Below are 17730 nucleotides of genomic sequence, written 5' to 3'. Positions count from 1 at the left end.
GTCTTGAATCTGACCTACCCCAGTCTGCTTGGTCAGGTTGTTGCCCAAGTCTTGGTATAAACATAGGCAGAAGAAAGAATATTAACTGATACCATAGTAAGGGAATTTTGTTGTTTAAGAAGAGTTCAGAAAAAGCCTGGCAAACACTGGGACTGAAGCTAACAATTTTGGATTTTCTAAGAATTTTAGTTATTAACCTTTGCCTCTTTTTAAGTCAGAAATCAAGAGTTGTTTGTAGCAGGATTCCACTATTACTTAATCTTGCATATGCAATAATGTTCTTTACAGATAGTGACTAAGGGAGACTGTATGCATGTGCGTGTGCGTGTGCGTTCATGTCAGTGTCGGTTCACAAGGCAGCGAGAGTCTAGGACTGGGGGAGAAAAGGTGATTAAACTAAAAACAATGGTACCAAATAGTCGGGCAATGCAATGACTCTCTTAGAAGAGAATCATGAATAGGATGATTTAGAATACCTCTGCTTGCTAGGGGAAAGTTTACCAACCAGCCAAACAACCAACAAAAGAAACAAAAACACCACTGTTCAACATTTCCTGGTAGAAGATATTTTTCTTTTTTTTAAGGGACATGAACCACCCCATGTTGGGTAAAAAATACTACTAACATTCAAGACATTAAAAGTTTAAAATTTATTATGGCTAGTCTATTATTTTTAGCTAAGTCAATTTTATGATATAGTCCTCTATCATATAATAACAGTGTACAGTACCATGTTGCCCTTTTCTAATAAAAGTGTTTGGTGGAAGGCAATGGGATATAATGAAGATTTCTATTTTAGGGCCTAAAGATTTGAATTCTCAGCAAACAGTTGTATGATTTTGGTTAAGTCACCATTCCCTCATTTGTAAAATGGGTAGGCTAGATTCTGTCATCTCTGAGGTTCCCTCTAGTTCCATAATTATTCTGTGACCAGGAGATTAATTTTTTTATTTTAAATGATTATGATAATTTATACACACACACACATATATATATTTTATATATATTGCCAGATATATCTAAGATTTTAATTTTGTGTCTATGGTCAGAAACAAATCTGTCAATGATAACATTATTCCTATGGGAAAATACAGTCTCCTTTTGAACAATATAATTTAGGATTCAATTTATAGAAATGCAATATGAGGAAAAGCAGAAGAAATATATTGTTCCTAAATCATCCTCATAACTTTGAAGCCTCTTTCATTTCATGTTTGTTCTGTGGCTGGATCATCAGCCCTTTCCAGCAGGCTTTCTTTTTGCTGTCTCACAAAGCCCCAATTTGGTTTCTTTTTACATTAATCTGTTATTGACACAAAAGACCAGTTTTATTTTTCCAAAGTATCCTAATTTTCCTCTGTGCAAAAAATATTTTTTTGGTTTTCATTAAGGGTTAATTAAATTTTTTCCAATGTTGATCATTGGTGGAGAATGGAAAGGAATATGAACATGATAGATTCAAAATGGGGATAAAGAAAGGTACAGAGTTCAGCATCAGCTCCTTAGACCAGCCTTCTCTGACCAGCTAATTTTTAAAAATAGGTCCTCTGTATTAGCTTCCCTTACATGATCTCACAACTTTTCCATCATAAAACATATCATGAGCTGTAATTACATCTTTGCTTTCTGCTCAACTATGCACACCCTGAGTGAACACACACAGTGACAAGACACTTTTACGCACTCTATTAGTAAGTGTTGAGTAAATTTAAAGAAAAGGAATAGAGAGAAAAAAAGAAATAGCCGGATACATTTCAGTATAATTTTAAAACCACAATAGTGATATACATTTATACTTAAATCTATTTATACCTACATTGCCAAATTTCTTAACACATTTATTCCATGATTACAAAAAATAATTCATAATCAAAAACACATATAGGTACATAAAGAGTCATAGAATATGTTCTCCTCACTACCCTGCCCATGATAATCATTACAGTACCTAAAATGCACAATATCAAGACCACTGTTAAAAATGTTTTTATATAGGATTAATGAGCAGAAGTTGAATATCATAGAACAAAAGGACAAAAATTTTGGACATAATTAGTTTTAAGGGCACAGTCACTTTATTAACATATTAATACCTGTGGGACATTCTGAACTTTACAGTCAGTACCTGTAGTATCTTGCTTGGTCATAAAGGATTCTACACCCGTAACAGCTGGAGGCCGAGGTAATCGCCGTGCTATGCAAATCAAACATGACTGGAAATCTGCCCAAAACAAGAAAGGTGCTTTGAAGGAAAGGAGGTAGAAAATGGTTTACATCCATCACTTGCCATAAATGGTTTTTACAGAACAACACATATTACAGAATCTGACATGATACTGAAATCATTCTGATCTAACAGTATATCAGAAATAACATTTCTGGCAACCAAAACTGGCAGCTCCAGATAGAGCTCTAGATAGCACGAATTATTATTTCCTTTCGAATGCTCTTACACAAACTAGAGGAGACTCATGCATCTCATGTATTTGGAAGATAACAACTACAACAAGAAGTTTTGTTTAGATTTAAGTAACATGGCGTTTTATTAAACACAGTTTTACTGTCAATTTTCCATAGTCATCAGTACTTAATGGCTGTAAAGATTATTCTTAAAATTACTGTGCAGATAATAACCATAGGAGAAAAACAAGATTTAACTGTTTCTGAAGAAGCAGTTGCTTGCCCTTGACAGAGGACTTTATTTTTAAGATGTACAACTCTTTCAGTCTCATTCCCAAATTCTGTTTTGAGGGTACTACACACAATAGTGCACAACTAAATATGAACCTTAATTATATAAGAAAAAGACTTTCTTATGTGTGTGTATTTTGTAAAACGTCCCCAGTTGGTTCTGATACCCATTCCCCGGTAAGTTCTGCAGCACACCCAGCCTTTCTCGCACTTGACTGACTTCTTATCCACCACCTTTCCTAGCCCTTCCTCCAGTTCACACCCAGTGGGTGTTCCTAAACGTCACTCAGTCTACTATTATATGGATGACCTGTCCACTGTCACACATTTAACCAACTCCATGTTGATGTCATATTCATATCAGCACTTCAGCTATGTTTTCTTCTGTTCTTAAGTTTTCTCCTTGTAAATTGCCTTGAATGCCCTCAAAAATACCAACTCTATTCTCCCGTATTCCCTAGACTTTAAACTTGAAACTTGCAAAAAATCAAAGCTGCTCCGCTTCCAACTGGCATCAGTTAGTTACAGCTCCTATTTCTAGGCAGCAAGTTGGTTTGAATTTGACAGTTTAGTGGGAATGCCAGCTTGAAACTGAGAATTTGGGAGCACAATAAAGGAGTGATTCTTTATGTCAGTAAATGTATTTTGGCCTAAGTATTAAGAAAGATACATAGCAAATTGAATAGCTGCTGCATATATAGTCTAGTAATCAAAAATACTATCTGAAGAAGGCAGTTTATATTAGATTACCTCCTGTTCCTTAAGTCATGGAAAAAGCAACCAAATGATTTAAAATGATGCTTTGCTTTACCTTCTCCATCCTCTTGGATTGATTTTGGCTGTGACACAGTGAAGCACTGCATTACTTCATACCGCTGGCAAGCTTCTGGGTTCTCAGGGCCTGGCTCATCTGGAGGGTGAATCAGCATCCTGCAGTTAAAGGTATGGCTATTTCGTCGTGTTGCCTCTTGAGGCCAAGGAACTCCATTTACTGTGGAAGAAAAATTGATTAAATGCCATGAATAAGGTAGAACAGCATAAGCTCTGAAGATTCAAGAAATATACCTTAAGCCATCTGTTTAATATTCAGAGAGAAGACCTGCTCTTCAGATCTAACACTGCTGAGGCAAAAGGAAATTTATCTTCCATAGTAAATGTGTACCCATCAGAAAAATAAAAATTTCTAGAAAACGTATAGAATCTCCCCCTGGGAGGTAAATTAGCCCTTATAAATACCCTGAATCATTAACTGTCTTCATAAACAGTTGAAGACAAGAAGTAAAACTAAGTAGCTTATTAGCTGTTTTGCTCAGAATTTTACAGCAGTTAATTCATGAACTTTTTCTTTGTTTCCAGTTATTCTCTGGCAATGAAAAGATGGTAAAAACCATGGGTACCTTGTTAAGTGGGAGTTTTAACCTGGAAGTTATGGATTCTTAAAAGATGGGCTCCATGATCACATGCAAAACTTTTTCAGAAGGGTCTGTAACTCAAAAAATTATTTAGAAAAGGTAGAGAGAAATCTTGGTTTCTTATAATCATTTTTCTTGCACTTTAATTTATTTAATTGGCACAGTTTACATGCCACAATGCCTTGAATATAGTGGGTAATCAATAAGTTATAACATAAAAAAGACTGCCAAGACAGAAATGTTCCCCAATTCAGTATAAGCAAGCTAAATTCAGTTACAGAAAGGGGGTCTGCACATTTCAGGTAAGGGTCAGTGTGCAGAGAGGGTCCTGATTCCCAGGCAGTGTCCTGTTCGTCCCACAGGGGCCATCAGAGGACCCCTGAGGCTGTTCTCACATCATTCCCAACTGTTCTCTTCCCTTCTCCACTGACACTATTTCCTTTCTTCCATCTCATCTTTCTATTAAGTGTTAGAGGCAGCAAATCAAAATGGGAAAAATCTGTACTGAGTAAGGAGTCCTGGGCTCTGCAATTAGTAGCTGTAAGGTTTGGTAAATTACTTAACTGCTGATTCTCTGCTGCCACATCTTTAAGATAAAGAGACCACTACATTATCTCGAAAGTCACTTGCACACTAAAATTCTTTAACAAAACACATAAGATCCCTTGATACTATAATTCAAATATCAAACTAGTGATTCTAAATAGAACAATCATTTCAGGTCCCCAGTTACTATAAACACATACCGTTCTTTCTTTTCAAAGAAGAAATAAGGCTTCCATGCCTTTGAGGGAAGAATGTAGAAAACAGAAAGCTAAGGGTAACACTTTATACGCATGTCTGGTTATATGAGATTTCTAGCCAAGGCCCTCCCTCCCCCTTTGGAGCACATGTAGGCTAAAAATTTGAACGAAAGGGGAAAAATAAGAAAAATTAACACCACTATTTATTTTTAGAGCTCTCCCATATACTGAATAAACTAATAAAGTTACCCAATTCTTAGGAAAAGTTTCCAACTAAAGCAAATAGATCCTATGACCAAGAAGGTTCTATTTTGCATTTTTGTTTGTTGGTTGGTTTGAATAATGTTTACTCTGATCTATTCAGTTTAAGGGATAGTCTCAAATTTCTGAAAGTATCTGCAGAGGAAGCTACTTGCTTAATGTTGCTGCAGGAAACTTCAGCAAGTATCTAGGGATACTCAGCTTAGGTAAGAGGACAGAGAGTAGAGAAGGAGAAAGGGGGTTGTGGGGAGGTTAGGGAATCAGGTAGGGATAAGGAGCTAGGAGAAAAACAGAGTGATGAGGAGAAGAAAGGTACTTTACCCGTGAAGTTTAATTTAACAGCCTGTCTTAGGGGCCATTATACCTAAATTACAAGAGAAACTTTTTGAGAAGTTAAAAAAACATTGAGAATAGTTCACCACTACTAAAGCAACTAAAGTTATTTTTGTGACAACTTACACGCCAACTATCATATCCTCTTAAAGCAAACAACTGACAACAATGAAACCCAGTAAGATTGCTTTCAAACAAATCAACCCATCTAACATATGCTGCAGATAATTTAGGTGGCCTTTCTAGATTTCCTCTATCGCATATATTTAATTTGGCTTATTTAAAATTATCCAAATTACCTTACCATGACAAAGCTTATAAACTTTTTGAACCTGAAATTTTTTAAACAGTCAGAATTAAGATACATTTTCCTTAAAAGAGGCAATGGGCTCACAAATAAAAGACTCCATGTTCTCTGTTGAATGGACTCAAGAGGACAGATCTAGACTATAGGTAAAAAGCTTCAGATAACACTAAATATTTGGGGGCTAGTTTAGAATACCTAGCTAGAAAATATCCTACCCAATATTCATGCAACTTCTTTCCCTAACTCATGAGTCCTCTTTGAAAGGATGTAAGACGATGAATGCCACTGCCAATGTTGAAAAAAACTGGCAACACAAATAAAACCCAAGTATGACAAAAAAAATAACAGAAGCCCTGTTTTAGATGGAAGCAACAGTTTAGCTACAAGTAAAAAAAAAAGAAGAATTGAACTATCCTATTGGATGTGATCCATAAGAAAATTTGTCTCAGTAATTTCTATGGAATAGCAGAACTAAGGAGCATATTATAAAAGGTCTATACTGTCCTTCTTTGGCATCAATTACTAAGCTAAATGCATAGTCCAAGACATCGAGTAATTGTCTATAATACATTATTATGGACATATCATTCACTAAATTAAAAATTTCAAAACATTTAGCTAAGGCCAAATAGTAGTAATAATAATGATAACAGTGACCACGGAGAATTTAATACCAGACAGGCAATGTGCTAAACACCATTCACCCCCTAACCTTCCTATGACAAATAAGGCTTAAAGGGGTCCAGCGTCTTGTCCAAGGTCACATACCTGGTAAGTGCCAGAGCCGGAACTCTTAACCAGTATGCTGTCCCCACTGCTTGGAATATAAATGCCATGAAGTTATGAATAGAATGTTCTTTTATTTTTTCTAATTTCTTCTTTTCAAATTCCAAGTTCTAGTTTATTAAAATTTCACAAATAAGTCTATGTGCACTAACATCTCATGTTTTATAATCTTTGTCTTTCACAATATAATCTTTTTTACAGCCATCTGTGCGTATACAAGTGCATCCATGCAAACTTGGACTTTTGGACAAAATCTCTCACCATATCAGCTGTGTATGTGTGTTCTCCTTTTGGCCTTCTTCCTTAGGTTTTTTTTTTTTTTTTGGGGGGGGGGCTTCTATTTTCTTCTCTACTATTAAAAGATTTGCAAAATGATTTAAAATTTTTGATATACTTTTCATGTTCAAATCCCTCCAGATGGGAACTCAATTTCTAAAAAGTAGTAAGTATAAGATGTGGTTGACTTTAATATACATATTATTGTATATACACACAGTTATGCATATACTCTGTTCTACTTCCTTCCCCCATAAGCAATTACATCATTATTGTATTTTCCGTTTTGGGTAGTAGGGCCACTCTATGAGAACAGGATGGAATTTAAAATGAGATATCAAAATTATATGACTTCTATACTTCTTCCCAGGATTGTCTATTGCATAGGAAATAGTAAGCAAAGTATCTTAAATGACAACATGATAGTTTAATTAAGAGCTTCATTAGGATAAACTGAAACTACATTCAAAAATATTTTAATATATTACAGATTATCATATATTATTACATAATGTTATACAATACTATGTATTATAAATGTAATAACAATAATTATATATTTTAGTACTATAAAAAAGAGAAGAAACTACACGGGTTAGTATTCTTTTTACCTAGTGATTTTGGTAGCAGATTCTTCACAAATTCTGCATGATCTCCCACATGCAGTATGCTGTATACACTGGTATTCATTAATTCCTCCTGATTGTAACCCAAGTAGCTGGTCACATTCTCTGACACAAATACAATTCTTCCTTCACAATTGACAACGAAGAAAAATCCATCCAAAGCCTACAGAGCCCAAAAAAAGATTAAGAGTTTGGGAGGTTAAATGATAAACAGAGAACTAAACAGTAATAGGTAATGCATTTCTCCATTAAAAAAAGAGATCAGAAATATGTCAAGTTAGAAAGAAGGGCTGTATATAAGATTAAATATTTCATATTCTCTGTGGAGGTGACAGTATTTTTAAACAGACTGTACACTAATGTTTCAAGTAGGCATGAGGGAATATATCAAAATTCTCCCTTAGGAATACATTTTATGGTAGCAGATGTGAACTAAAGGACTGTCCCACTCACTCAGCCATACACAATGTTGAATCTACGTAGGTTAAGACTTGGTCTCTGCCCTCAAGGAACTTGCGATGAGTGGGAGAGACATAAACATGCTAAAACACTAGTGATAAATGCAGTATGGGAGACATAGATGGAATATTCTAGGGGCACACAGAAGGATACCTAATTTGGGGTGTGATGGGAGGCAAATAAAGGCCCTTAAAGGCCACTAAAAGAGTCATAAAGGCATGGTGGAGAAGGGTAAGAGGAATGAGGGAAGAGCATTCTATGCAGAGGGAAGAGCAGGGTACAGGAAAGAAACTAATATGCAGTTTGCAGTTGCTGGAGTAGACGGGACAGGCAGTTCTGAGGCAGGAAATGAGTGTGGACAGGTGGATAGGAGCCAAATCACAGGGGGCCTCCTATGCACCGAGATGGAGCCAAGGGTCTCCAAGAGGAGATATATGCATTCCAAGGAGCACAGAGCCACCCTGGGGTGCAGAAAGAAACATAAGAACCTCTATTTATATTGTGATCTAAAACATAAGGAAGAGAGTAAGCTTAACAAACGTGCAGAGACCTTGGTGCCTCACTCAGTCCAGACGGCCATGAACCACAAACTGAGGGATCCTGACAGAAGACCCAGAATGCAGAGGAGGACAGTGGCGCCTTACTTATTTGTAATCATTCAGTTTACTGCAACATATTTTTGTTTATTTGCTATAAAATGCAGCAATAAAAACAAGACTTTAAACAGGAGAACATTTACAGAATTCGTAAGCAGGTGAAATGATCATAAAAATCCTTCATATCACACAAGGGTTTGTTAGTTATCTTCTGGAAAAATACTCAACAGAGCTGTCTAACAAAGATAGACTTCTTTGAAAAAAGGCAAATGTTCAAATTTGCTATCTTTTCTATGATGACAAGTAGTTGATTCTAATATGCTACTTAGCAGATTTTTCCAAAACACACACACACACACACACACATAATTTTGTCCCTTCAGGATAAAGATGAAATTTCAATAATGAATGAAAAATAAACTCCTTTTCAAAAAGACTCATATATGGAGACAGCATATGAAAATGAATGTTTATAAATTATACCAGTTATGATTTTGTTGCTGAAAATGATGTGAATCATTTGCAAAAAATCTCATCTCTTCCGTTAAAAAACTTAGAAACAGAACCTTTTTACATGTTTAAAACTCTTCTGATGAGAATTTCAGTGGGCTTTGAACCCATTTGTTAAAAATGTAAAAATGCAACATCTTCTGATTAGTTTGGAAGACTTACTGTTTGAGAGCAAGAAAGACAGAATTTCAATAAAATCCTTTGCATAATTGGTGGGCAGGATATAAAAATGAGTCTCATGACTTAATAAACTCATCCAATGATACTTTTCCATTTGCATCTATCTCATTTTTATTAGGTGTCTTTTTCAGCTAAGACGATTATTTAAACTAAGTATTAAATTGAATTTAGAATTACATCTTTCAATCCCTGTATCACAAAGCATCCAAGATTTAAAAAAAACAATGAAGCACAAATGCATTCTCTCATTACAAATATTGCTATTAATTTCTTTAGCAAGAACAAAAGGGAATAAAGTTTCTATTTTTATTCCCACCTAACTACTGTGACTATTTCTCACATAGTCCAAAATGAAAACAGGAGAGGGATGTGACTGATAATCTAAAAACCTCAACACTAGATAAATCCTTTGCTAAGAGGGAAGTACCCTCATATTTAATGAGCTTGGTGTGGTTTTTTTTTTTTTCAGATTACTTATAAATCTCATAATAGGTGATTGATATATATTTGCCTTGCAATTTCTATGAAAACAGTGATAACTAAATACAGATTTATTTATTTTTTAAAAGCAGACCTAAAAATTCAATAAAATGCTGTCAGCTATTAATTGAATCAGTGTAAACACAATTTAACCTCAATTTTTTATTATAAATGAAATATAAAAGTTTAAAAATATAAAAATGAGAAGATCCAATAAAATCCCACTCCCCAAAGATAAACATTGGTAACATTTCAAGGAAAATTCTTTGGGACTATTCCTAAGGATATAAAAACATCACATATTTCTAAAACCATCTAATTAACATAATCTTTTAATACCTGTTCTTGTTCTACAAGTCTCCCTCATATGCTGTGCATACATTTAACTTCTGAGCTGGGCTTATGCTGTGCTTCACACAGGCGCTGATAACAAATGCCTGTCCACAAAGTACGACATGGTCAATCTGAGAGATTTTTTACTCTGCCCAGGACTGGCTTCCTTGGAAGAGGACCACCTTGTGTCTCTTCAGCAATGTTTATTTGGCCAAGGCTTCTCACAGGGCCCTGGTTTTAAACGACTACACAAACTAAACCAAGTATCACCTATGTGTCGGTCAGTGGACAATGTTCCAGGATTAAAAGATATAATCCTCAGTTTTATAGCTTTGATGAGAGAAAGACAGGTATGCACAATTACAATATAGTGTAAGAGAGGGATGCATAAAGGTTAAGCAGACAGTGGGCACCCAAAATGAGGAAATGGATGTTTGTCGTCAGTAAAGTTTCCTGGAGGAGGTTACACTTGAGCCGAGGCTTGAAGGACGAGGGGTGGGAAGGCCAGTCAAGACAGAGGGAACAGGTTAGAGGTTAAAAAAAAAAACCTTCATGCACGCACTTGTCAAATTTGTGTTATATTTAATAGTAAAAAGCTTAAAAAACAAAACAACAAAAAAACCTTAAAGGTAAAGCAAGTCAATAAGGAATTTATCCTGAAGGCAAAGGCAGTTATCGTAAAGGCAATGCTTTCAAGCAGGAGAGCGACATGATCAGCTCCGGATGCTATTTAACTATCCAGTTCACGAGAGCCTGAGTTAAAGCCCTGGCAGGGAAAGTGATGAAAAGAATCAGGAAGAGGTAGAATAAACAACATCTGGTAGCCCATAGCAGCTGCAGGAGCTAGGCATTTGGGGTGACTCCTACGTTAATGCCTTCAGAGTTCTGGTAGATAAGTGCCTTTTCCTGAAAAAGAGGATGTTAGTGGGAAGAGTCGTTTAATTTTTGGTTTCTTTTTTACTTTTTGTTGTTGCTGTTAAATCAGTCAGTGTTATATTTAATGAGTGTTGGGAAGGGAATATTTGGATAGGTGTATGCACTCACATATGCACAGGTGTATGCCCTCACGTATGCACATGAAAGCGGCAATGGGTAAAAACTAATTTCTTACCCAACATCAAAATTTTTTATTATGCACATTCCATTAGTTGAACAAACTACCTTATAAACCCTTATGTTAAGCCATATAATGTGAAGAATCTCCATGGGAGAGAGTTTTTTTTCACCCCTCAGAAAATCTTTTTTTCCCCCCAAACTTCACATTAATTTCCTTACACAATTGCATCACATGGATTTTCCATATTCTCTAATATACACAGCTTTCAAAACTTAAACTTTTGCCTTTATACTCAAATATTTCAATTACCTATATGTAAACTTCAAATCATTTCACCTTAATAAAGTTTATTAAAAATATATATATATACTCTTCAATTCAGATAATAGAACCTCCCATAATGTAACAAAATCTTTATATAAAATATTAATTCACTCTCCTTTTAGCAAGTCTAATAGTGGAAATATTTATTCTGTATAAATTTTATATAGTTTTCATTTATTAATCTTTAAAAAAAAACAAAAAACCAAAAACTGTGTCTCAAAACCAGAATGCAAGAGAACATACCTGCAAAGGAAATGGCATATCTAGTTTTAGCACCATTAGCATGAAAGAATGCAGATCGGATACTGTTTTCACTATTTTTTAAAAGAAGGTTAAGGAAAGGATTGTATATTTAGTTTCAGAAAGGCCATATTTGAGATGACTGAAGACCATTTAAATGGAGATGTTCATGGGGCAGCAGGATATATGAAGAGGGAAGCTCTGAACAGAGCTCTGGGTTAAAGATAAAGATCTGCCATTCATCTAGGGATCATGTGGGTTTTTGTTTGTTTGTTTGTAACTATAATCATACAACCATCTTCACCCCTTCCAAAGAATACCCTGATTTCCTTTGGGGGATTACTTCTTCCTCATTAAATAAAGTCTTGCAGGATTCTTCATCAGGCCTTTGGGAAGCTTCCTCCCTAAAAACGTGAACCTTGAGGAGAATGACAAAAGGACTGATCATGGACTGATCAGGGTTAGAGAGCATTCATTCCAGCAGCAGGGCACTAACCGCAGAGTTCTAAGAGAGCTCTCTAGATTCCTTCAGATGCCTTGGTTTCAGTGTGTTTCCAAAGATGATTCTATGATATCTGAATAGTATTCTGAAAAATTCACATTTGCTTAACTTAATCAGAATCGGTGTCTGTTTCTTGCAATCAGAAAACCCTAGTTGATAGTAATAGATACATGCACATGGGCACATATACACACACAAACACACACACACACACACACACAAGTGAATACATTATATAGACACAGACATGGATAAAATTGTCCAGGACGTGCACATGGAATAAAAAAGGAAAAGAGCTAAGGCCAGAACTCTGGAAGACACAAACATTGAAGAGTCAGGGGAAAAAGAGAAATCTGAGAAAGAGGGTGAGAAGCAGCCAGAGAGGTAGAGGAGACATTACTGTCAAAGAGGCTGTGCAAAGAGTTTTAGGCAGGAGAGAGGGAGTGGTCAATAGTGTCAAAAGCCACCCAGAAATGTAGGGAACAGTACAAAGAGACGCAAGGAGGCTCGAATATACATGTGAAGCACAGGGAGACCTCCTGCACTCAGAGAATTCTTGGTGAGCACTGGGAAATACGGAGGGTTAGAGGCAGGAAATACAGAGCTTTGAAAAGATTTGGTGAGACAGCAATAGAGTCCTGGGGAAGAATGGCAGAAGTTTAAAAAAACAAAACAAAACAAAACAAGGCTGTACAGAAGTTTAAAAAAACAAACAACACAAAATAAAACAACAGCTGATGAAAATGTTACTTACTATGTGCTAGGCACTCTGCTAAGAAATTATCTGTCTCATTTACTTTTCATAACAATCCGATGAGGTAGATGGCTGTGCCGGTTTGAATGTATTATGTCCCCCCAGAAAAAGCCATATTCTTTGATGCAATCTTGTGTGGAAGACATATTAGTGAGGATGAAGTTGGAACCTTTGGATTAGGTTGTTTCCATGGAAATGCATCCCACCCAACTGTGGGTGATAACTCTGATTGGATAATTTCCATGGAGGTGTGGCCCCGCCCATTCAACATGGGCCTTGATTAGTTTACTGGAGCACTATATAAGCTCAGACAGAAGGAGCTGGCTTGCTACAGCCAAGAGGGATACTTTGAAGAATGCACAGAAGCTGAGAGAGTAGCTGCAGATGAGAGACAGCTTGAAGATGGCTGTTGAAAGCAGACTCTTGCTCCGGAGAAGCTATGAGAGGACAAACACCCCAAGAGCAACTAAGAGTGACATTTCTGAGGAACTGCAGCCTAGAGAGGAACGTCCTGGGAGAAAGCCATTTTGAAACCAGAACTTTGGAGTTGACACCAGCCAGGTGCCTTCCCAGCTAACAGAGGTTTTCCAGACACCATTCGCCATTCTCCCAGTGAAGGTACCTTTTCTTGATGGACACTTTATGGCCTTAAGACTGTAACTTTGTAACCAAATAAACCCCCTTTTATAAAAGCCAATCCATTTCTGGTGTTTTGCATTCTGGCAGCATTAGCTAACCAGAACAATGGCCCTAAATTTAAATAGCTACATGTGGCTGGTGCCTGCTGTATTGAATAGTGCAGCTCCAGACTGCAGCCTGGATGATTCCATGGAAAATCTACTGGTAGCTCTTTTTTTATCACTCTATCTTAGCTGCCCTGGATTATACTTCATAATGTTTACTTCAGTGGGGACTGGGCTAGGGGATAAAGAAGGACGGATAGAACAGATGCTAGTTAGGTTTTCAATGAAAGCAAGTTTGAAGTCTATAAAACTTAGCAATTCTATCTTAGTCTATTTCACATATCTATAGCTTATAAATATTATATATAGCTCATAAAATATTAGCTCTTTGAAGTCAACAGTCCAATTACATTTTCTGAGTTTTGGATTTCTAATTTGATGTGTCCTTTCATATTTGAAAATGCCCGTTTAATGACATTTAATTCCTGTGCAATGTTGTATTACATTTTTCATGGTGATTTTGAGATGATTTTGATTCATGGTGATTTTGAGGGTAACATTTTCATCAGCTGAAAAAAAAACATGATTCTTAGCTTGTTTTCTTCTTATAGTAACTTTGAAAGGATGTTTTTCTGTGCATTTTTTGCTCATTTATAATGTTTTCGACTTTTTTCATATAGCAATAACAGATGTTCAAATAAATTAAAGTTTGTAGGATATTCTCGGATGTCAGTTGTGCTGCATTCAGTCTGTGGGCAATCTATTTGCTCTCCTTGTTGATCTGTATGGTTTCTGAAGAAAGTGTGAAGAGACTAGGCTTAAATGACTGCCATTTTCCAACAGGAATTCCAGAAATTTCAAGGACCTCTATATCTTATAGTTCTTCAGTATCTCAAACAATACTACATGCGGAAAATATATTCAATAACTACTTACCGAATTGAAAAGAAATATAAAGTTCTGGGGCTAGTCTTAAACTTAAGGCACTAAGCAGGCAGACAGAACCTCCACAGAAAAATTAGAAGGTACGGAAAGACTGGTCAACTAATATCCTGCAGAGCAGGGGAGATAAGAAAGAACTGCTACAATGGATTGGACCTCCAGAAAAAGTCCAAGTGTACCTGAGTAGTGGGAGGTGGCAGGTGGCAAGGAGGGAGCAGAAATGGAGGTGGAAGTGGGAAATGAGCCTAAAGCACCTATTAATTTTCATTTTTTTAACTTGTTTTCCTTCAATAATTCATTTAAGAAATTTTCAAGCTTCCAGCAAAGTTGAAAATTTTGCATCAAACACCTGCATATCCATCATCTAATTCTAGCATTCACATTTTTACTATACAATTGTTACAACACCATTTTCCAAACTGCAGTAGTATATCATGCAATCAATTTAATGGGTAGTGAAAATAATATAATTTTAAAAATTAGAGTGTATCGTGTATTATTTTTTCTCCCCAGTTATTTATGTATGCAGTCATTGGAGAGTTGTTTCCTAGTTTGCAATAACCACTGTCTTTTATATTTTACAAATCTACAAAATTATGAGCTTGTCTCCCTGATAAAAATCATTTGAACCAATACTCTCAAGTGACAAAGCACTTGTATGATTTGGAGAAGAAACAAGGAATTTAGACTTTGAGGGTGTTGCTGCTAATAGAAGAGTCAAAAGTAGCAACATATTGAAAGCAAGGAATGGAGTACGGGGAAGGGGTAAAGGCAAGAAGCACGTATTTGGGTGTTTGCTATAGAGACAAGGATGGTGAGGCAATGAGGACAGATGATATTCCTGGGGCTGGAAAAGCAAGAACTGAATTTGAGAATGTCCTCCCATTAGTGGTAGTGGTAGAAGAACTGTGATTAACACAGAGGAGAGGTTAGGGTAATAGGACAAAATGTATAAAGGGTTAGAAAAGAGGCCTATCCAAGTTTGAGTTGTTAGGAAGACCTCACTATGAGGAAGGCCTTGAGGTGGGACAAGGGGGATATATAAAAAAAAATTATAAAGACAAAAAAATACGTAAATAAAGTATATATATATGTATAAAAAATATGCACATTTCAGATTCAAATCCTATCTATAAATATATACATATGTAAAATCATTAGACCTAGACACAGAAAAGCACACGCTGTGGGGAAGGAGTATCTGTGTACATCTATGTATGTGCTCTTACACATGCATGTAAGAGAGGGTCAGTTAAGGAGATGAGCCTGCTGGGAACAAAGGATCTGCTTGAGAATGGAGGGAGGGAGCAGAGATTAGATGGGAAAAGCAAGGGAAAAATTACATTGACCATCCAAGTTTAAAAGTTCTACATTTTACAAAGTCTGAAAGACTATAAAATAATGAGTGCTCTTGGAATGTTTACATAAACAATTTTTAAAATCTTAGTCATAAAACTTTTCAGGAACACACCTGCAATAAAGCAGGGGCATACCTCATTCCTAAATGAAATTTTACAGTAGATATGTAGCTGGATTCTTTAATAGATATGGAGACAGTGCTTAGCTAGCTAAATAATTCTACAATGAATTTTCCCAACTAGTTCTAACCACACCAGAGATAAAGGCAAAACTATATACTGTAGCTGACTATTAGAAAGCTTTTATGAAAAATTATAAGGTTTATTATTGACATTTAACTCTGAACTGGCAACACATGCCAAATACTTTTCATAATAAAATAATTATAAAATGTTCATAAAAAACTTTACTTTGTTTCATAATTTATAAATTGGATGTAAGATATAAAAGAAGATAGGAAAAAAAACCCAAATTGTCTGGAAAAGAGCTTTGGCCACTCTCTGGGTCAATGAAAATACCCACCTCCAGAAGAAGAGGTCCCAAAGATTCCTTTTCAATCACTCCTTGACTACTTGATGAAATGTCCGATTTCTGTACATCGTCATCAGTTGTCGATTTCTCTGTAATAAAGAAACTTAAATTTTCAAACAACCAAAAAGGGCACACTTCCATAAAGGCAAGTATATGAAGACATAGATTCACATAACTTCAGATTCAAATAACATTTATTTTGTATCTGGATGCTTTCACATTTAATCTCAATTATCCTCATTTTATAGATGACGAAATTGGGGGCACAAAGGTAAGTTGTGCCAAATCATGTAACTAATAAGCAGCAGCATGAGAATCTGAATCCTGACCTACCAAGTCCTCAATGTTCTAACAACAAGAAAAATGCTACACATACATATCTTTTTTAAAAAGCAAACACAAAATGTTTTTAAGAAATGAGTAACTTCTAAAATAATTATTTCCTACAGTTTCTTTTTCTTTTTCTGATTCGCCCAGTTGCCATTGAAGAATGATGACATGATTTTTCCTTTTGAGAGCTAGCATGAACTAGCTAACTTTCCATATTCATGTCATGATGCTCTGATTGATAAAATTGTAACTGCTAAATGATTTAGAGTTCTTTTCTGATTGCGATGCTGAAAATTCCATCACATCACTTTAAAACAGCATCATACTTAAATAATAAGTTTCCAAACTGTCAGACTAGCTAGCTAGCTCACCAAAATCCAAAAGAGTAATACTGAAAATAGAGGTTCATTTTTTCACTTTAAAATATGAAATATTTCAAATATTCCAAAAATACAGAAAATGATACAGCAAACATTTGCATAGCTATCATTTGTTTTTCACACATGCCATTAGTTGCTTCAAGTCTTTCTTTTTAAATAAATAAAATGTTTCAACTACAGCTAAATCCCTGCCTCTCTTCCTCTTCTGCCCCTTTTCAGAAATAACTATTATTCTGAGGTTCACACATATCATTTCTAAACCTGTCTTCATACCTTTACTACATGTATGAGTTCATGAACAGTACAGTATTGTTTTGTGTTTTAAGGTTTCAACTTACTTTTTCCACTCAGTATTATGTCTGAGATTTAAACACATTAATACATATAGAGTTGATTTATTCCTTTTAACTGCTTATGGTATTAAATTATATGAATAACCTACAGTTGGTTTATCTATGCCCCTACTGATAGACCTTTTGACTAATACATACAGGGCTGTAATAAATAATTTTTTATACATGTTACAGTTTCTTTAGGGTGAAAACTAGAATGAAATTGCTGGATCATAGGATCTGTGTATCTTTAACATTAGTAAGTATGGGCAAACTACTCTCCAAAGAGGATATAATGTAAAA

General features: G+C 35.6%; 1 protein-coding gene across 6 annotated transcripts in view; it reads right to left on the bottom strand.

The window, feature by feature from the left end:
- NCOA1 (nuclear receptor coactivator 1) overlaps positions 1 to 17730 on the bottom strand; it is a 296364-nt gene that overhangs the window by 68808 nt on the left and 209826 nt on the right. For all 6 annotated transcript variants that reach the window (XM_037813217.1, XM_037813216.1, XM_037813218.1 and 3 more), the window contains 4 exons: positions 16377 to 16474; positions 7421 to 7598; positions 3503 to 3682; positions 2126 to 2221 (listed from right to left, as the gene is read on the bottom strand). In XM_037813217.1, coding sequence (XP_037669145.1) covers positions 2126 to 2221; positions 3503 to 3682; positions 7421 to 7598; positions 16377 to 16474 — 552 coding nt within the window. The remainder of the gene's footprint in view (positions 1 to 2125; positions 2222 to 3502; positions 3683 to 7420; positions 7599 to 16376; positions 16475 to 17730) is intronic.

The sequence above is a fragment of the Choloepus didactylus genome, chromosome 20 (genome assembly GCF_015220235.1).
Source record: "Choloepus didactylus isolate mChoDid1 chromosome 20, mChoDid1.pri, whole genome shotgun sequence".
NCBI lineage: Eukaryota > Metazoa > Chordata > Mammalia > Pilosa > Megalonychidae > Choloepus > Choloepus didactylus.
Note: the sequence above shows the minus strand (reverse complement) of the source record. Positions and strands in the feature narration are given on the sequence as shown.